The sequence below is a fragment of the Brassica napus genome, chromosome C7 (genome assembly GCF_020379485.1).
Source record: "Brassica napus cultivar Da-Ae chromosome C7, Da-Ae, whole genome shotgun sequence".
Classification (NCBI taxonomy): domain Eukaryota; kingdom Viridiplantae; phylum Streptophyta; class Magnoliopsida; order Brassicales; family Brassicaceae; genus Brassica; species Brassica napus.
This window is the reverse complement of record NC_063450.1, coordinates 26239380-26260638: the sequence shown is the minus strand read 5'-3', so window position 1 is coordinate 26260638 and position 21259 is coordinate 26239380. Positions and strand designations below refer to the sequence as shown.

Genomic DNA, 21259 nt, shown 5'->3' with positions numbered 1-21259 from the left:
CTACTCTCTACTTCTCACACGATCTGACATTCAATGAATCTCTTCATTCATTTCTTTGTGTTAATCCTCCATTATAAATATGAAAGTTTTCTTCCAAGAAAATCACCAGTTCATTTCTCTTAATAAACAACACAAAAAGATGATGAAAAAGTTTTGTTAAGCTCATCGTTGTACTTGACGGATTGTGACAGAAAAGTGATAAGAAACAGAAAAAATGAGATGAGAAACAGAATAAAAAGAGAAAAGAGAAAAGAGGAAAAAGATAGAAGAAATGAGATAACTTTTTTTAGTGAACTTTTTTTTAAAAGATCTATTTATCTTTAGCTCATAATAATTTCCAACATCTTGGTGTTGATTTTTCATTACTGTGGCTCCCTAAAAGGTTGTTGGCCTTGATCTCAAGGATACAACAGTTAGTACAAACACTTATGGATATATAATCATGTGTGAGTATGCATGATTGTGATTTGTGAGTATACTATACTATATATATAAAGAAGGGTTTCCTTCACTCCGAGGCTGTCCACATAGGCGGACACATCACTAATTCGAGTCTTGAGAAGCCGACACGTGTCACGGTCAATCAAAAGTCAATGTTTCATTAATTCTTGAATTTAATGGGTTTTATGTGTTTACTACGGTCCAAATACATATTCTCTAAAATAAAAATAAAAACGGTATATGAAACTTAGGGAAAGTGGCTGTCGAGCAACAATTTCCGTTCAGTCAACTGTCAATAGAAATCCAACGGTTTCACCGGTGACGAACGATTCCGATCAATGTCAGTCGGAAGCCGAATATGCTTCTTTAATCTGGAGCCATTGCGGAAATTAACTTGGTTCATGCATCTTCATTAACATTCACATTAATACCTACTCTCTACTTCTCACACGATCTCGCATTCAATGAATCTCCTCATTCATTTCTTTATGTTATCCTCCATTATAAATATGAAGGTTTTCTTCTAAGAAAATCATCAGTTCATTTCTCTTAATAAACAACACAAAAAGGTGATGAAAAAGATTTGTTAAGCCCATCGTTGTACTTGACGGATTGTGACAGAAAAGTGATAAGAAACATAAAAAATGAGATGAGAAACAGAATAAACAGAAAAGAAGAGAAAAGAGGAAGAAGATAGAAGAAGGAAGATAACTTTTTTAGTGAACTTTTTCTTAAAAGATCTATTTATCTTTAGCTCATAATAATTTTCAACATTTTGGTGTTGATTTTTCATTACTGTGGCTCCCTAAAAGGGTGTTAGCCCTGATCTCAATGATACAACAGTTAGTGCAGACACTTATGGATATATAATCCTGTGTGAGTATGCATGATTGTGATTTGTGAGTATATTTCAATTACATATTTCCCGTACCGGCTACTGGATTGTGAATTCTATTTAACTTGGTTGCTTCTGTGTCTCCAAAATTGGCTGAGTTTTGATATATAAATAGAATGCATTTTTCTTATTATACTTCCAAGTTTGAGTCTGCATATATCGCAATAAAATGAGGACGGTGGACGAATGAGCTGAGTGTGGAATACTAAACATGTTCTTACATGAAATTGAAGCGTTGTAATTTTGTCCAAACACTAACTTATGCCTTATTTAGAACACTCACTTCCCATAACATATGTACTCTCTTCTCCACAAATGACACATGCTAACCTAATAAAAAAACAATCACAGCGTTGACACATTTGAAAGAAAATTTGTCCAACCGCACCTCCAATTTTGGATAAAAACAACTAGAACTAATACGATATGAAAAACAATAGTTTCAAATATATATATATATAGAGAGAGAGATTATGCTAATAGTAAAAATTAGTTTTTTTTTGGTTAATTTAAAATTTAAGAAAATAATATATCTCATATACATCTCTTGCAAATGTAAAACTAAAACACAAACCACAAATCATATAAAAATAATAATCTTGATTACAAGTAAATTATATCCCGTCCGTAGGACGGGCCGACCCTAGTATGAAATAAGAAATGGTTTTAGGGTGTTTCTTGTACTGTTCGCGGGTCCCACTGATACGTGGTGATCCGCAATTGGTTCTCTCTTTTTTTTATTTAGTCGGACAAAAAAAAAAAAAAAAACTAAAAAAATAAGAAAACCATAAGGAGTTACAGGGTTAATCATGCTCTTGGGAACTAAAAACCAATATTTTCGACTTTCTTTTTTAGAAATTATATTCCTGTTTTTTATTGTAAGTAGTTTAAGTAAAATTTATTTGTTTCAAAATATAAGTAGTTTTTATAATTTTAAGTAATTTTTACTTTTATTAGGTATAGTGTAACCACTCAAATAATATATATTGATTTAACTACATTTCATTTATATATCAAATGCTACTTTTAAAAAAATTAATAAATTTTTTTAATATTTGTGACTTAAAACTACCTACATGAAAAAAACGGAGGGAACAGAGGGAGTATTAGAAGTTAGACGAAATAATTGAAAAAAAATGCAAAATATTTTGTGAAACACGACAAATGTAATAATAACGAATAAGAATCCGAATCATGACGTGTCGTCAACATGATGGGAAAAAAGAATCAGATCAGAAACAATCAATGGTTCAGATTTACTCCTCAGTTTATGGCTCTTCTTTTATCTTCTTTAGTCTTCTCTTTCACTTCCTCCCACTTTTTCTTAAGCTTTTTCTCTGTTCACTCAGAGCATAAACCCTAAAAAAGAGAGGAACAAAAAATCAAAAAACAAGAATAAGATGTTGTTAGGGAAGAGACAGAGACCACAGATAAAGAGAACGACGAGTCTGTCGGAGATAAAGTTCGACTTGAACTTACCTAACGAGCCAGAGGAGCCGTCCGATCATCAAGTTCAGATGTTGAGTAATCCGAAAGGTAAGCTAGTGACCGGTGATGAACAGCGCCAGGTTCATCATGGACTGTTAGATCAACGGCTCTTAGCGACGGTCTCACCGAGAGGTACACAGAGGAGACACTCAGCAGATCACTCCACTCACGCCCGAGCAGATTTTCTGAGATCCTGCTCCCTCTGTAAACGCCTTCTTGTTCCTCGCCGAGACATCTATATGTATAGGTATTTATTTCTTTCACATATTTATGTGAAATTATCTTTCTACTTAATCATTAGTTAAGCTTAACCTAATGGTTTTAGACGGATTTAAATATTTAATAAACAATTAACGATTTAAATTGGTATAAGTATTCATATTTGCGTGAAATTACCTTTTCACTTAATCGTTCATATATAATTAAGCTAACCTAGTGGTTTTGGATGTAATTAATAAGGAATTAACGATTTTAATTGGTATAATTTAAGCAGGGGAGATGGGGCGTTTTGTAGCTTAGAGTGCAGACAGCAGCAGATTACGGTGGACGAGAAGAAAGAGAAGAGTTTGGTGAGGTCTACCTTCGTTGTCGGCGCCGGATCCGGCAAAGGAGAGAGACTTTCCGCCGCCGTGTAGGTTACCTTTACAATGTTTGTATTGTGTTATTATATGTATCTAAAGCATTGAGCGTTATTTTAAACCGTGATTAGCCTTTGTTAATCATCTTAAACCTTGCTTTTTTAACTTACTCAAGAGTTAAGACTTACTCAATAGTTAAGACTATATATGGTGTATTAGTGTTTTGCGTATTAGATTAACTTGTCTTCCTACCGACTAGTCTGCCCTTTTAATATCTGGGGACCTTTAAATATTATCAAAAGACCAATAATATTATTAACAAATAGGTCAAAGGTAAAGAGGAAATCGTATTTGCGGTAGTTACGAAAACATAATTGTATATCAATTTAGGTTAAATTATAACATGCAGGTGATAGTGAGCGTACCTTATGTATGTACTGTAGAAAATTTATCCACAATATACCGCCAAAAAGATAACAATCGTCGTACTGTTTTTACTGTGCGCTTCCATATTTATTCTGTTCATATGGGATCCAATTGAATTTTTGTCTTGTCTTATTTAAATATGATGTTGGTAAAGCAAAAGAATCTCATTGACCCTAGTAAATACTTTAACAGATTCTTATCTTTAAAAGTAATAAAGATTACATGTACGTTTAGGTAGTAGAAGAATATGAAATCTACTTGTGAAATCTAGCTGAGTAAAAGCCAACTTGGATTATTAACTGATCAAACATATTCTTAATTCACAACATGATAGTTGAAGTATATGATGCTAGTGATTTTTAGAAGAGACAAGAGTTGATAGAAGATGCACAGACGCCCTTTGGCTTGATAGAAGATGCACAGACAAGAGTTGATAGAAGATGCACAGACAAGAGTTGATAGAAGATGCACAGACAAATTGTCCCAACAATGTATGTGAACCAGGATAAGAGAGAGTACATGTGCATACATGCCCTCCGTAAACTTATCTTCATAGGTATCCACTTTCTCCAATTTCTTATTTCTCGCATTTTCTTCGAGCCTCATGTCTCGGCAAAAAAAAAAATACACTAGTGTTTAAGGACAACTGAGACAAGGGAATGGGTATTTATGGATGTAGAAAAATAGTTTATCTATTAACTGTATGATTTTAATGCTTATCATGACCCTCTTAGTTTCAGGTTAACTTATGCATGGGATTTAGTCTTTAATTTATTTAGATTATAGTTTTATCGACATGCACACATCATATTTTTACTTCTATAAAATGAGATAATATTTTATAATCAGAAGTATCACATAACCAAGAAAAAAAACAGAAGTCTCATAATCTTTTACCCTTTCCACCTAAGCCAAGCTTTTGTAGTTCTTCTATATTTGCTTTAATGTTATTTTCTAGATTCATTCTGTTGTTGATCCAATCTGTATACTGTATACTGAGCTGTGTCCCATGCAAATTAAGCAAAGATATGGGAGGGAACAAACAATTCATGTGAGGGTTGGGGGATCATAGAATTCATTCAAATTATGAATTTGGTATTTACAAGATTTTTACTTTTTACTAGGTAGTAACCCGCCTCTTGCGCGGAATGAAATTATTTATTTTGTTAATAAGAAATTAATGATGTTCAATCTGGATGTCTATTTAGTTTCGTATCGGGTTTTTAGGTTTTTAATCTCCTATATATATAACTACAATTCCAAATCGATATTAATTTTGGTTTGGTTAAAATACTTTCGTTTTTTTCTCAGTTAAAAAAAAACTTGTTATATGAATTTTAGAGAATCCCGATGTCAAACCAATTGTTTCATATTATAATTTATAAAAGCATGCAAAATAAAATCAAATCTAGATAATAGTTGAAGAAAAAAATTTGTACATGCATACTTTCATTTCAATTTGGTAGACAAACTAAAAGTTATGAATAGCAAAGAGTGCAAATAAATATAGTTTACCTTCTCCCCACTCAATTCGTCATAATCTTAGAACACATTAAACAACATCTGCAGTAGTAAAACGCTAGTATATTCATTTAAATTATGGGCTAGAGCTCTATAAGCAACACACTTTATGAGTGTGCATGTTATTTTTGGGAAAGTTATCTGTCAGTATTTATCTATCATATGCTCGTATTGAAAATTAATAGATGTAACAAATAAAAATTTCAAGCTCAAAATTTATTAAGAAGAACTGCATCGAATATAGAATGGGATTGTAAATGTGGGTTGGTTCAGCTTGCTATGCATGGAGCTAGAATAGCCAAAGTAAACATTTATATTATTCTACAAGGTGAAGATTAAGAGACATTCACGTTAGTGTCATCTCAATCATTAGGCCAGATTGAGTTGGATGGTTTATACAGAACTGATAGCAGTCATAATTCTCCCAGGTATAGGTTTCAGGGTTTTAGAGGCTGTAGAGATGTGAATGAAACTCTACTCACGTGTTCCTTATATACAGAGTAGTTAGGGTTTACGATATTTATTAGAAAGATATACAGAGGTATACGCGATAAATATTATTCTTGAATTGTAGGTCAAGGTAATATTGGGCTTTTGTTATAAAAGTAATGGAAAAGTCTATCTTTATTCATAACATAGAGGTTCCTTATATATGAGATTACACCGTTATAGATAAATGGAAAAATTACAAATCATAATCTCTTGGTTATGAGCCATCCACAATTTGGTTCATAAGTCTCCCCCTTAGATGCCATAACCATTTAGAGCTTGTAATGTGCTTTAATGTTGCCTCATTAAAATCTTACCAGGAAAACTCAATTGGGACAATACTATGGTGAAGGAAAAAAAGTACAACACACATTACTCCCCCTGATTTGGACATTACTGAAGGTCCTTTAGACCTCTCCAATTTTCTGCAATCCGTGGGTGATGAAGATCTTGGGCAGAATATGCTTCGTCCTCGAACATGATAGTTGGTTCTTCTTTACCATCGGCCATGCCACAATCTGATCGAACATATTGAGTCATCGACCTCAAATACACACACACGAAATCTTGGATGATGTTGCTGTGATATGCGTGTACCACCATGTGTAAAACATAATCTGTCTGAAAAACAAATTAACAAAACCAAATAACCCCTCTTTGGGCTGGTTAGTATAAAATAAACAAAAATCAAAGGCTTCTTCATCGTCCTTCTTATGGACTAAACAGATCAGTATCTAAAACAAGACTTTTGCATCGTCCATCTCAGGACTAAATGGACTTCTTTATCGTCCACCTTTGGACTGAATGGATCAGTGTCCAAAACAAGTGATCTAACGCCCATGTACTAGATAATGGGTGAGACTGGTTCATATTAAATCTCTTGAGTACCCTTTTCTGTATATACTATTTGATGCACAAGGACTTCATTGTTAATGTACTCAAGCTGTAATCCCAAACAAAACTTTGTTTTCCAAGATCTTTCATCTCAAACTCTTTCTTGAGATATTCAACTATTTGGGAAATTGTATCCAGAGGTTCTTAGGATATTCAGATCATATACTTTGATGATTATCAATATTGTTCTCGAGAACTTGCTGTACTTTCAGCTCAATACCCTCTAGTACTTTTATTATCCAGTGGACCATATAAATATGCAGTCACTACATCAACTTCCTGCAAGTCTAATTTTCTCTCTTATATAGCCAGACTTATAAGAAATCTAAAAGTAGTTGCATCCACCACATGGGAGTATGTCTCCCAATAATCTATTACCGGTCTTTGTGAGAATCCTTGTGCAACATCAGCTTTATATCTCACGATTTCTATTCCTCACAAGACCCATTTATATCCACTGGTTTTAACATCATATGACGTCTTAATCATATGGCCAAATACACATTTCTTCCTTAAACTATTTAACTCCACGTTTCCATTCAATCCAATCTAATCTACGAGTGCACACTCTTATATTGACGTGGGTTCATGATCCTCGCTTATATTCATAAATTCAAGTGCTACCTTGTATGCAAATAAATCATCTTATGTCGACATTCCTTATTGGTTCCATTATGTTCCAAACATGATATAATCGATTGAGATTCATTATTATCAGGACCTTTAATACTTTGCAGCTTGGCGTCCCAAGCTACATTGTTTGGTACCTGTACCGTAGAGCCGGCCGGCCTTATCTCCATGTCTGGGATGGTTATGTGGGTATTAATAGCGTCGTAGCATAGCGTTTTTTGCTTCTCTGCTATTGTATATAAACACGGGCCTTTATAATAGCGTTTTTGAAATGTATAAGCTATCTTTGTAGTCGCGGGAAAATAAAATAATTCAGCCGCGTTAATTTGGTAAGTGGAGGCGCCTTACCATTGCAAATCAAAAACTAAATGCTATCGTATATGAAAAAATATATTAAAAATAACTTAAGTATTAATCGAAACCGAGACTTCATTCTCTTCACTTCACTCTCTTCACATTCCTCAAAATCAAAACCGACTCATCGAAGTTCTTCAGAGTTCTCTCGAGTCGAAGCTTCAATTGGTATGAGTTTCGATTTGATTCTGAGTTTAGAATAGAGACTGGTTCTCTCGAGTCGAATCTCTTTGATTTTGGGTTTCTCTTTGATTCAAATCTCTTTTCACATGCATGTCCGCGTTAACACATGATTCGATTTTGATTGTGGGTTTCGATTAGGTTTCGATTAGGTTTTGAATATGATTGTGGGTTTCGATTAGGTTTTGAATATGATTGTGGGTTTCAGTTTGATTTTGAATATGATTGAAGGTTTCGATTTGATTTTGGGTTTAGATTTTTTGATCTAATGGCTTGATTTGATTTTGGATTTGTTTATCAGTTTCAGAAATGGCAAAGACAAGAGGACAAGTTGGTTCTCGTCGGAGTAAACGTAATCAAGGCTTGGAGGTAGTAGATCAAGAGGACAAGGCACCGCAACTAAAAGTGAAGAAAAGAACAGCAAAGAAAACGACTTCCCCTAAAAAGAATTTAGTTTTAACGCCAACGAGAAGAAGTAGTAGAATCAAGAAAGTGGCTGCTGAAGATGATTACATAGTAGATGTAACACCATCTGACGATGATGGGGTAGAAGATGTTACACCTCCTAAGGATGATGAAGTACAAGATGTAACACCTGCTCAGGATGATGAAGTAGAAGATGATCAGGCTGAGAAGTCAATGTCTGAAGAAGATAAAGACGATGAAGAGGATGTCAATGGGAAAGAGGATGAAGAAGATGGCGATGTCAATGGGAAAGAGAATGAAGAAGATGGAGATCTCAATGGGAAAGAGAATGAAGAAGAACCGGCCAATATGGAAGATGATGGAGTTCTTAATGAGAAAGGGAACGAAGAGGAAGCTTGCGAAGAAGAAGCTCGCGATATGGAAGAAGATGGCACTGCGCAAGATGATGAGATTCCTAGTACTGAAGGAGTTGAGCTAGCAGGGGAGGAAGTTTCAAAAAAAATAAAAGAGGACCTACAAAGTTGCGTAGAGTGGCTGAAAATCCCAATGATAAGATTATGGTCACATTCAATGACATTGGTGAGCATGTTGGACCTGGTTCAGTAACCCTATCGTCGTTTCTTGGTCCTCTTGTGAGGGAACATGTTCCGGTTACACTTGCCGATTGGAGAAAACTTGATGCAGCGACTAAAGCAACAATGTGGGAAGAAATTCAGGTTTGTATATATATTAGTATGTTTTGTTTAACCGCAAGATGAAATTATAAACATGTTTAACTTGATTATTGTGATGCAGGGGAAGTTTAACTTGCAAGAAGAGTGGCAGAAAGCTGTTATTTTCAAGCAGCTGGGAAATGTGTGGAGGGCTGGGAAGTCAAGGCTGGTGTCACAAGTACGTGTGGCGAAGACTGCAGCTGAGAGAATAGCTTTAAAACCGAGCAACATCCCATCCCTTCAACTGTGGAACACTTGGGTTAAGAGTAAGACTACCAAATCTTTCACAGTGAGTTATCTACAACTAAGTAAGTTTCATCCTTAAAGGTCATGTCTGATGGATATAATCAATGTCATATTTATATTGTAGGAAACGAGTAACAAGTACAGAGCGATGAGAAGAAATCAGATTCCTCACACCACCAGCCGCAAAGGAATGCTTCGTTTAGCTGATGATATGGTAAAAGAGTAGTCAAACATCTACATATTGTAGATCAGCTTGTTAGATTAAAATGGTAGTGAGATATGTTTGTTTTCATATAGAAAAAAAAGAGTAAAGACCCAAGTAAGGTAATCCTTTTCATTGCCTTTGGTCAATTAGTTTTAAGACATTTACGATTTCCGTTGCCTTTTCTCAGAAAAGTAATGTTGATGCTGAAACATCTGAGAGTAGTGGTGGATTCAAAGAAGGAGTCAGAGTACAAATACTGGATTGGATTGAATCAGAGGATGTTGTTGTTGGTGAAGGAGAATTCTGCTATGCTGAACCGAAGTACAAAATTGGTCGTATACCAATTGGTCCTAATGCAGTGGCTATCGTAGTTAAGTATGCACTAAGCGCATCAGCTTCACTCTGGAGGCCTACTACGGATGTGTTAACTCTTGATGAAGCTGTGGGATACAAGATATCTTGGCCAATGGATAAAGTGATTTTGGATAAGGATCCAAACTGTTCTGAAGATTTATCTATGGTAAATTTTCAAATCTTGTTTTCTTCTTACAACAATTGAGTCATCTCTAATCATTACTAAAATTTCTAATTTCAAATCTTGTTTTAGCAAAGCAAGGAAGGTGAATATCGAAGATGCAAGATATATGATTGGACCAATGATGAGGACGAGGTCATTGCTGAAGGTCTCGTGTGCTCTTCAAAATCCAAAGACATGGTTAACAACATACCTCTGGGTCCCAATGCTGTTAGTGTCGAAGTAGTGAAGGTGTTCAATGATCAAGCATATTTGTGGAGGCCAACCGCTGATATGTTCTTGATTGGTGATGCACTTAGCGAGAAAATAGCATGGCCAGTCCTAAAGGTTGAAGTCATGCCTACACCTGCTACAGAAGTAACACCAACTAAATGTGCAGGGAAGAAAATAGCATCACCTTCGAAGCCAGCCAAGAAAAAAGCAGTGGTATGTAATTGACATGAAGTTAAATTTTTTTATTTGCCTGATGATTGATGTTGCGTCCTTGATTGATGTTGGAACTTGCTTCTGTCATCTTGTTTGAGTTGTAGAGTCCAGGCAGCACTAGTTCGACCAGAAGTCCGAAGCAGAAGTGCACTCTCTTGGATTGCAACAACTCTGGACGTAAGGTAGCTGAAGGAAGGGTAGCTTCAACGGATCCGAATGAGTTGTGCCACTTTGTACCCCTAGGTCCAAATGCAAGCAAGGTGTGGATTGATGTGGCTAAGATCGGTGATGCAAAAGTCTGGAGGCCAAATTCAGAGATTGAATACATATCTGATGCAATGGGTTCGGTTGTGGCATGGCCAAATGACAAAATCAAGTTTGTCTAAAATTGTCGTCTGAAACATTTTTCAAGTTGGTTCTCATCGGCTATGTATTTCTAGTGTGTGATCGAATGTTTAGGTACTTTTTTACTCGGTTGAAATCATGTATGATATTATGTAACAGTTAGCAAACAAAAAAACAAAAATTATGTATTATATTATGATATAAGGTTTTACATTAAACCATAAGCTTTAAAAATTAAATCCACAGACGGGAAGACCAAAAATTAAAATCCTATACCCTAAAGTGAAATCCCTAAACCCTAAAGTACAAACCTATACCCTATACCCTAATTGTACTTGATTTCACAATTTTGTTCATTCTTAAAAGGATATTGTAATCTTAATTTCACAAAACTGATTAGTTATAAATTTTATAAACACTCATTTGTTCAAACCCTATACCCTAAAGCCTTTGTACATACAAATAAGTAGTAGTGTTTATGAACATATGAGCTAGATTGATCAATCTTATAAAAGCTCACATAAAAAATTTATATTCATACAATTTTTTTTTTGTAAAATTGGAAAACTGAATATTTGATTTTTAAGATTTAATTTAATTTTTTTTTGCTTCAAAATCATATTTATATATTAATTTCCAGATTTCAAACGAAATTAATACCTTGAGCCAATAAGGAGTAACCTCCAAGATTGCAGACGTGGCAAACCATATGCCGATGGATGTGTCTTCCCAACTTCAATCTTAGCCATTCTTTTTATTTTTTGAGCCAATGAGGAGCAACTACTAATATTGCACTCAGATTAATCATAGACCGTCCGATTTCTCTCCATATCTTTGATCACAACCGTTCATTTTTTTCTGTCTCTGTTTGCACTCGGAAAATTTCAGAACACAACATCTCTCTTTCTGTCGAAACTCCTTTCTGTCTCGCGATCTAAAATCGAAAAAACCCTAAAGAAAGCACATGTATCTCTCGAGCTAAAATCAAACCAGCTGTTCCTGTATTCAAATGGATAAGTCGTGGATTTGGCTTCCAAGGTATAACCTAAAATCCCTCGATCTCATTTCTACTCGCCGATTGAAATAAAGCTAACTTCTTTTGTCTGATTCTTGTAGGAATAGCCACGAGTATTCAGAAGGAGCAACTAATTTTGTGAATTCGTCCGCAAAAAGATTGGGAAGTCTGTCTGAAATGCTATGCCCTTGTAGAGACTGCCGCAATCTGAGCCATCAGTCACTGGATAAAATTGTGGAGCATTTGGTGATTAGGGGTATGGATAAGAAGTATAAGAGTTCTCGTTGGAGTATTCATGGAGAAAAAAGAGATTCTGCAGAAGACAGTGTTCTTCAATATGAAACAGAGGCGTTTGATTTGTTTAAGACAATATTCTCCATGGACGAAGGTGGTCCAAACCCGACAACTGACAACGAAGACGATGAAGCACCAGAGGAAATTGAGTTTAAGAAAAAGCTCAGAGACGCTCAAACGCCATTATACTCGGATTGTCTCAAGCACACAAAGGTTTCAGCTATCATGGGACTTTACAGATTCAAGGTTAAAAGTGGTGTGTCGGAGAACTACTTTGATCAGCTGTTGGTTTTACTTGAGGATTTGCTACCTGAAGACAATGTTCTTCCCAAGAGTTTAGCTGCAATCAAAAAATTTCTGAAGATCTTTGGGTTCGGCTACGACAGTATTCATGCTTGCAAGAATGATTGCATATTGTATAGGAAGGAGTATGAGAACCTAGAAAGCTGTCCAAGATGCAAAGTTTCAAGATGGGAAATGGATAAGCACAGTAATGAGTTAAAGGTGGGGATTCCGGCAAAGGTCCTTAGATATTTTCCAATCAAGGACAGGTTTAGGAGGATGTTTAGATCACAAAGGATGGCTGAAGATCTGCGTTGGCACTATACCAATGCCACTGAAGATGGTACAATGCGGCACCCTGTTGATTCTATCTCTTGGGCACAAGTGAATGCTAAATGGCCAGACTTTGCTGCTGATCCACGGAATCTTCGACTTGGGATTTCTACAGATGGGATGAACCCTTTCTCCATGCAAAGCACCAATCACAGCACATGGCCAGTGTTGTTAGTGAACTATAACACGCCTCCAACCATGTGTATGAAGGCTGAGAATATAATGCTGACTTTGTTGATCCCTGGTCCTACTGCTCCTGGTAACAACATTGATGTTTACCTAGCACCACTGATAGACGATCTAAAGGATTTGTGGGCTGAGGGTATTGAAGTGTATGACTCATTTGCGAAGGAGAACTTTAATCTCAGAGCCTTGCTGCTTTGGAGTATCAGTGACTATCCAGCCTTAGGAACACTGTCTGGATGTAAAGTAAAGGGGAAACAAGCCTGCAATGTATGTGGAAAGGATACACCTGCAAGGTGGCTTAAGTTTAGCCGCAAGTTTGTCTACATGAGTAACAGAAGGAGACTACCGCCTGGCCATCGTTACAGATATAAAAAAGCTTGGTTTGACAACACTGTGGAGGAAGGGAATGCTAATAGGATACAAACAGGCGCTGAGATATATGAGACACTACAAGCTTTTACGAATGATTTTGGTAGACCTCTAGAGAAGGAAAAAAAAGGAAAAGACTAGAGTTGGAAGATGATGAGAGGTTACAAGAAGAAGAGTGTGAAGAATCAAATGAACTATGGCGGTGGAAGAAGAGATCAATATTCTTTGATCTACCTTACTGGAAGGTAAACTATAGTAACTGACCTATATTATCTGATTACTGGAAGAAGAGATCAATATGTCTAACAGTTTCTTGTTTAATGTGTTAGGAGTTGCCTGTTCGTCACAATATTGATGTTATGCACGTAGAAAAGAATGTGTCCGATGCTATATTGTCTCTGTTGATGCAAAGTGCGAAGTCAAAAGATGGGTTGAAAGCAAGAAAAGACTTAGAAGATATTGGAATCAGAAAGCACTTGCACACAGAGGTGAGGGGAAAGAAAACATACTTACCTCCTGCTGCCTACTGGTTATCGAAGAGAGAGAAGACCATTTTCTGCCAAAGGTTAGCTAAGTTTAGAGGCCCTGATGGTTATTGTGGTAATATTGCGAATAGTGTTTCAGTTAACCCTCCAAATATTGGTAGTTTAAAGTCGCATGATCATCATGTCTTAGTACAGAACTTGTTACCAGCTGCATTAAGAGGGTTGTTACATAGGGGTCCTAGGATAGCCATAAATAGATTATGCAGTTACTTCAACAGGTTGTGTCAGCGCATCATTGACCCAGAGAAACTTATATCCATGGAGACAGAGTTTGTGGAGACAATGTGTCAGCTGGAGCGCTTCTTCCCTCCAGCCCTTTTTGATATCATGTTTCACCTTCCACTACATTTATCAAGAGAGGCACGGTTGGGAGGACCAGTTCACTTCCGATGGATGTATCCCTTCGAAAGGTTTGATCAACATCTCTCTTCAATATATCCACTTCCCACAATGATGTTTGACTAATATTCATATTTCCTGAGTTATAGGTACATGAAAACACTAAAGGCTTTTGTTAAGAATTATGCAAGGCCAGAAGCATGTATGGCTGAGGCGTATTTAGCTGGAGAATGTGTTGCATTTTGTTTAGAGTTCCTTAAAGAATCAGTACCAGTTCAAGAAGCAGTTAATCGTAATGAAGATGTTGAGGCTGATAGAATGGTGGTTGAAGGCCGACCTCTGCAGAAGGGTATAGAGGTTACCCTGTCAGATAAAGATAGAGACATTGCACATCGATATGTGCTAATGAACATGGCATCTTTGGATCCCTTTCTTGAGTAAGTAATTCTCTATGTTTCTTCTACTTGTTTTACTCATAATTTCATTTTCATATACTGTTGTTTAATTTAAAATCAGGATGCATTTGGAAGAGTTGCAAGCTAAGGATGCTCGATTGGCTAAAAATGAAACTTTGTTATGGAAAAACCATACTGAACACTTTACAGAATGGCTTAAAAATAAGGTTACAAACTCCAAATTCTTTTCTTGATTATTATTGTAAATACTGGTTAGCTTGTTTGGTGATGACTGGTTAGCTTGTTTGGTGATGACTAGTTAGCTTGTATCATGATGCCTGGTTTGTATCTTGAAGAACATGTCCATATTTTAGCGAATTGATGTCTCAGTAGCTTATAGCTTGATGAAACTGTCTGGATTTTTAGTATTTTATGACTGGTTAGCTTGTAGATTGATGATTGGTTTGTGGTACATATTATCATGTTTTGATTATAATTTAAGTACCTCGGCTTGATGATAATCCTCTGATTTCCTGCGGCAGATTCATTTAGACTCAAAAGATAGTCATTCTAAGGAGATAAGGTGGTTGGCATTTGGACCAAGAAATGTTGCTTTAGCACATAAAGGATTCATCATCAATGGCCAACGGTTTCATACTGATGCGGTCAAGCTGAAGACACAAAACAGTGGAGTAACTTATGAAGCCTTTAGCATGTGTAGATCAAGTGCAAGAGATATGAGACAGGTCGCGGATATGATTACATACTATGGAGTGATAAAGGAGATTTTGGTCATCGACTATCACATGTTCAAAGTGCCACTCTTTAGATGCAACTGGGCAAACACAGCGAATGGTGTGAAGGAAGAAGATGGCTTCACTCTTGTTAACCTTCATATGAACCAAGCAGCCTATTTGAAAGATCCATTCATTCTACCTTCTCAAGCGAAACAGGTTTTCTACTCTAGGGAGGATGATGCTTCAAATTGGTATGTTGTTATGAGAGCACCACCTAGAGGTTATCATGAGTTGGAAACAGAAGAGGATTTAGGTGGTGCTCCTTTACCTGTCCAAGAAGTTGATGATATGGGTGATGATATGGATGATGATAGTGTATATGTTAGGGATGATTGTGAAGGTTTATTAGTGGTAGATTGATGATATGTTGTATGCTTGTGTGATGGTTTGTATGAATGTGATAATGTTGTGTTATGGGATTTGAATAATTATATTGATTTTTGGAATTTTAATAATTTATATTGTTTTTATTTCATATTTTCGAATTAATTATTTAAAAATCAATTCAATAATTATTATTAATTAATTTTGGGATAATTATAAAACTAATTAATAACACGAAACATTTGTTATCTTTGCTACTAAGAAAAAACAAATTATTTGGTTCTAATAACATTTATTAAACGTTATTATAAATACTAACAATTGCGAACACAAAAGCGCTATTGTTATACACTTAGTAATAGCACAGAGGAAAATCGCTATTAAAAGGGTTGGACTTTTTATAACGGGTGATGTCAGAGCGTCCAAGGAAACACTATTAAACCAAAATGATAGCGCTTTTCGTCCGCTATTACTAACCACATTTCCTGTAGTAACCTCGGATTTGGATTTTGATTATCATTCTCTGCACCTTTCTTTTGTTTCCGAGGATTCTTATCTTTTGGAACCAATTGGTCTACCACGTTTCATACGTTGTCTAGACTCTGTAGCTACTTGACTGTGTCTCTTCTTGGACATCAAATTCGTTGGTGGTTTACAAGCTGGTTTATATATGACTTAGTCATTCTTTTTCGGGTCAGCAAATGTGTCTGGCATTTGATTAGCTAGCTTTGTAAATGTATAATCTTTGGACGTCTATTTCACATTCTTTAGTCCGAAGATCTTGCCAAGACATTGATGGTTGATTTCATTCTATTTCTTTTACCATTCTTTTACCAGCTTTATTATTTTTTCTCCTCCTGGTCTTAAAATAATCCGTGTACCTGGCCTCAAATATAATAACCCATAGTTGGCTCAAAGTACTTTATTATTGTGGGAGAATCATATCCAACATATTTTTCCATCCTCCTTTTGAGGTCTCATCTTAGTTCTCTGTGGTGGAGAAATTAGTACATAGACAGCACATCCAAATGTCTTATGATGGGGTATGTCTGGCTCTTGACCCGTTAATAATTGTGATAGGAGATATCTATGCTCACTAAATGGCCTGATGCATATTAACTTAGGTGCATGTAAATTTCGTGTGGCCCAAGATGTGAATGGGAGTTTTGACCTCATAAGTTATGGTCTATCAATCAGCTATTTGCGTTTTAAAAGATTTCGGCCAAGTCGTTCTTGGTATGGACATGTATCACAGAATTGTCCACACTTACCCCCATGGACATACCACAATCATTTAAACGCTTGGGACATGTATTCACCAGTATAGTCTTTATTATGAAAAAGAGGCTCGTAGCCGTTTTACTGGTGATGGCCTAATGAGTTTCCCTTGTGTACATGCCACACACGTGATATTCTTTGGGATAACTCTTCTTATCTTTTAATGTGTGCCTTTTGAATATCAATTTTCGCATCATGTTTGGACCAGGATTGCCAATCCGGTCGTGCCATAAAGTGTATATACTCGCAGGCTTATAGCCTCTACCATACTGATATATGCATAGTCTAGGTCAGTAGAGAATGCATGTATAGTCTTTAGGACTTATTATGGCCTTGGGCGATTTTATACATATATTTGAAGGAACCCTTTGTTTTCTTCGCCCATTGTTTCAATATGGAAACCATTCATTCTTATATCTTTAAAACTCAATAGGCTGCTCTTGCTCTTAGAGCTGGGTGAGTATAAGGCATCACTGATTTCTAGATGCATACCCTTAGGCAATAATATATTAGCCTAATCATAGTCTTCTTTCAGACTGGCGATACCTGATTTAGTACTTATATTGGCGTTTTTCAGTATACTCATATAGAAAAATTATTCATTCATTTAATCTAAGCAAACAATGTAATAGAAATAAATTCAAGGAGATAAAAATCAGAGAAAGCATACAAACAAGCAATCACACAAGTTTGATGTCGAAATCAGATTATCAACTTGATTATTTTAGGCAATCATAAGTCTCATATTCCATAAGATCATCTTGATCATGTTCGAAATTATTTTCACCATCTTTATAGACCAAGTGGCTTTCAGGATTCTTCCCTTTCAGACTCTCTTTGATAGAGGTCACAAAAATGTTTGGGAGTCCTTCATATCTTAGCCCAATTGTTCCCCATTCCACATCTATGGCATACTGATTTTGTCGAGCTTTGTGGTTTAAAGGATATACCACGGCCACACCCTTGACCATGGCTAAAATTGGGTTGATACCCACGGCCTCTGCCATAATGATTCCCACGGCCAAATGTGTTATAGTGGCCATGGCCACGTCCTTTCCACCCTCCACGGCCATGGCCGTATGGTCTATCATTCTGGACGTAGTTACCTTTTTTTTCTTCTGCGGCCTTATTGGTATCAGGTAATGGGGTTAATCCAGGAGGTCTCAATTCACTGTTTCTCATCAGTAATCCATTATTTTTCCCAGCTAGCAATAGACTCATCCACGGACTTATATTCCTGGATTCTGGATTCCTCCAATCAAATATGGCCTTTGGTAATAACACCGTTCTTTGGTGATCATATCTCAATTTTTTAACTCTGTCCAAAGGTCTAGAGGATTCTCTATAGCCAGATACTGATCTTTGAGACTCTTAATAAGATGATGGCTAATAATTAATATTGCCATGTATCAATCTTTCTCATTTGGCATTATTGCTTTCTATGATACATTCACCAAGTCTTTTTGACTTTAGGATAATCTTTGTATCCAATACCCACCTAAATAATTATCTTCAAAGAGATTTAGGTTAGCAAAATCCAGGTTGATTTTCGACATCTCAAATCATATATCACTCAATATTTAGGTATAATTTTCATGCGGCCTTACTCTTAAAAACAATCAATTCGGATTTCAATCTTGTGAGAACAATGAAACTCTCAATCTTAAATGCATTTAATCAATCAGTCAATTTCTAGCAAGTCTCAGCAATACTATTTCTATGTGCTCATAATATTATGGTTTATCAAGACTAGCAAAAACAGATTCAATTAATCATGAAATTAGGGTTTAAGAATCAATGGATTTTAGCAAGACTAGTAAAAAGATTTATTAATCACTCAATCAGTTTCAAGGCTGATTTTAACAATACTAGAATATAGATTTCAAGCATGAATTTCAATGAATCAGTTTCAAGGCATAAACCGTGTGTAAATAATTTATCTAGTATCCGAATTTATCAAACCTCAAAACCATATAATCAGATCAATCAATTTAATTGAACTTAGCATACAATCTTAAACCTCAAGAAATTAGATTTTATCATGAATCTATCAACCTAGCATACAGATTCTCAATTATCAAAGACATTCAAATCGGATCAATATAACCTATCATACGGATTATTTAGGGTTTCTAGTTAAAACAGACCAGATTACAAAACTATCAATCCTAGCAGATGATATTAAACCTCAAGAATCATGCAATCAGATCATTCGGATTTTAAACAAGTAAACCTCAACCAATATATCAACCTATCGGATTATATATGCAAAGCAAGCTAGCAACCTATCAGATTCAATCAATGTTTTAACAGGATGGTCGGTTTAAACAATTTTAAATCAGATGAACAATTAACCAAGCAGGATGAGAAAATAAATCTATCAATTTAACGGTCAAACAATTCTAGCAACATAGCATCAGATTCAATCAGATTTAAAAAACCAAAAACAATTTTGATTTCAAAATATTCGATTAGGGTTTTAATATGTGATTTGATAATTCTAGTATAATTAATTGTGATACTTATGTTATTTAGGGTTTATAGATATAGGGTTAGGGTTTATCGGATTTTAACTTGTTAAAACCGATTTTGGGGTTTTAATCATGTAGGAACATGATTTAGGGTTTGGGGTATCAAACTTTTAGAGCTTCGATTTACTCAATTATAATTTTTGATCTATTACCCTATGGTTTTGATTCATAAAGATTAGGGTTTTAGGGTTTCATTCTTTATCAATCAATCCATGTTCGATTATGGGTTCTTAGGTTTTGAATTACCTTTTAACCTTAGATGATTGTTGAATCGGACCACCAAAAGAGTTGAGCCGCGAGCTGGACACGAACGGGACGCGAGTTGGATGGATCGAGTCGCTTCTATCGGGTCGCGGACGTCCTTTGTTGCTTGATCGGGAACGCCTTGATCATCGGACGCGAGCTGTCTGATGCTGTCGTGAACGAGGAAGAGGTCGCGTGCTGGAGCTGCTCTCGGGTCGCGAACGTCTGAGCTAGGATCAGGAACGCCTTGTGCTGAAGCTGATCGGGGACACGAGCTGGAACATATGCGGGAACAAGAGACGCGATCGGGGTTTAGGGTTCGTCGGATCGCCGGCTAGGGTTAGGGTTTTAGGGTTTTTCGATGTGGGTATTAGCTTAGGGATTTAGAGTTTCGTGCTGATAACGTGTTATAAAAGTAATGGAAAAGTCTATCTTTATTCATAACATAGAAGTTCCTTATATATGAGATTACACCGTCATAAATAAATGGAAAGATTACAAATTATAATCCATTGGTTATGAGCTATCCACAATCTGGTACATAAGAGCTTTCTTATATACATGTCAAAAATAATACGTATCTTATAAGGTAGAAAATTAAAATCGGAAAGTACTAATTGTTAATTGATTCTTCTTAACAATTATAATCAATAAGCATCCACAATCTTTCTATCTCTGTGTTACATCTAATTACTTGCTAAGAACTCAGAAATTTATTGACACTCGCTCATCGTTTATGGATACAATGAGAAATTTAATATGCGCCAATATATTGAAAAGGTGGAGTAAAATTTATTAAAAATACGTAAAATAAAATTTGTTCACATTATTAAAGTTCTTTATTAAACGTATGATGGTGAGATAAACATTTACACAGTTCATAATTATGGAGTTATGGAACACAAAAACGTAAAAGCGTAAACCTATACGATATAGCTATTTATATTTTATTTACATTTTTGTGCAATGACACTATAATTAACGTAAAAGCATAAACATATACAATGACAACAAATACCAAAGGCGAGTAATTAACCTTACTACAGAATAACCCATACCTCAAACTGGAGTCTCAGTTTAGTTTTCAGTGTTTTTTTAAATCAGAAAAAAACCTTATGTTGACAGATGATCTCTTGGGCTAGCACAAATGAATTTCGACTCAACTATAGGTATGCAAGTTTCCTCTTACTAACTGACTCAAATTAGAATGCATTTGTGATGTTTGTGTTCTGTTTTAAGACCGAATGGAATCAGAGCTCCGTTTTTAATAACTTTTAGTGTTCTCTGGAACAGATGAAACATTGTCAATGGCATGGGAATAAGAGGAAACTTTGTAGGGGCATAGGGAGAATGCAGAGGTTTGACGGCACTTCAGCTAGAAGATCGTGAATTGATCCCACATTTCCGTTACATTCCTAGAGTGATTGCACATCAGGAAGTACAGCCTCGTAAAAGCTGAAACGAAGGAGACCAACCAAGTCTTGTTTCAGTAGAAGAATTTTCTTTAGATGCAGATGTTTGAAGCGCAAGGTAACG

The 21259-nt window shown here is 35.8% G+C and overlaps 3 protein-coding genes across 5 annotated transcripts; all 3 read left to right on the top strand.

Moving 5' to 3' along the window:
* The first annotated feature begins 2620 nt into the window (after positions 1 to 2620).
* Positions 2621 to 3606, top strand: LOC111202553 (FCS-Like Zinc finger 5-like). The gene is made up of 2 exons (XM_022695387.2): positions 2621 to 3071; positions 3318 to 3606. Exons 1-2 carry the CDS (start codon positions 2737 to 2739, stop codon positions 3457 to 3459), a joined length of 477 nt encoding a protein of 158 aa, XP_022551108.1. The 5' UTR covers positions 2621 to 2736; the 3' UTR covers positions 3460 to 3606.
* A 6007-nt stretch (positions 3607 to 9613) lies between these two features.
* On the top strand, positions 9614 to 14276 carry LOC106399047. 3 transcript variants are annotated; one of them, XM_022711493.2, is made up of 3 exons: positions 9794 to 10006; positions 10094 to 10447; positions 10552 to 14276. In XM_022711493.2, exons 1-3 carry the CDS (start codon positions 9953 to 9955, stop codon positions 10831 to 10833), a joined length of 690 nt encoding a protein of 229 aa, XP_022567214.2. In that variant the 5' UTR covers positions 9794 to 9952; the 3' UTR covers positions 10834 to 14276. The 3 variants fall into 3 exon arrangements, with proteins under 3 accessions (XP_048618687.1, XP_022567214.2, XP_048618688.1); XM_048762730.1 differs by having other exon boundaries at positions 9614 to 10006; positions 10094 to 14276; XM_048762731.1 differs by lacking the exon at positions 9794 to 10006 and having other exon boundaries at positions 10286 to 10447.
* On the top strand, positions 14270 to 15817 carry LOC106399046. Its single transcript, XM_048762732.1, has 2 exons — positions 14270 to 14777; positions 15093 to 15817. Exons 1-2 carry the CDS (start codon positions 14673 to 14675, stop codon positions 15705 to 15707), a joined length of 720 nt encoding a protein of 239 aa, XP_048618689.1. The 5' UTR covers positions 14270 to 14672; the 3' UTR covers positions 15708 to 15817.
* Positions 15818 to 21259: the final 5442 nt, after the last annotated feature.

What these genes read in the sequence shown, in the direction of transcription:
- LOC106399047 (XM_048762730.1), top strand. Translation starts at nt 11,985, where the DNA reads ATGCTATGCCCTTGTAGAGACTGCCGCAATCTGAGCCATCAGTCACTG.
- LOC111202553 (XM_022695387.2), top strand. Translation starts at nt 2,737, where the DNA reads ATGTTGTTAGGGAAGAGACAGAGACCACAGATAAAGAGAACGACGAGT. An exon ending in CGAGACATCTATATGTATAG is followed by an intron (nt 3,072 to 3,317) that starts GTATTTATTTCT and finishes TAATTTAAGCAG; the next exon opens with GGGAGATGGGGCGTTTTGTA.
- LOC106399046 (XM_048762732.1), top strand. Translation starts at nt 14,673, where the DNA reads ATGCATTTGGAAGAGTTGCAAGCTAAGGATGCTCGATTGGCTAAAAAT. An exon ending in CAGAATGGCTTAAAAATAAG is followed by an intron (nt 14,778 to 15,092) that starts GTTACAAACTCC and finishes TTCCTGCGGCAG; the next exon opens with ATTCATTTAGACTCAAAAGA.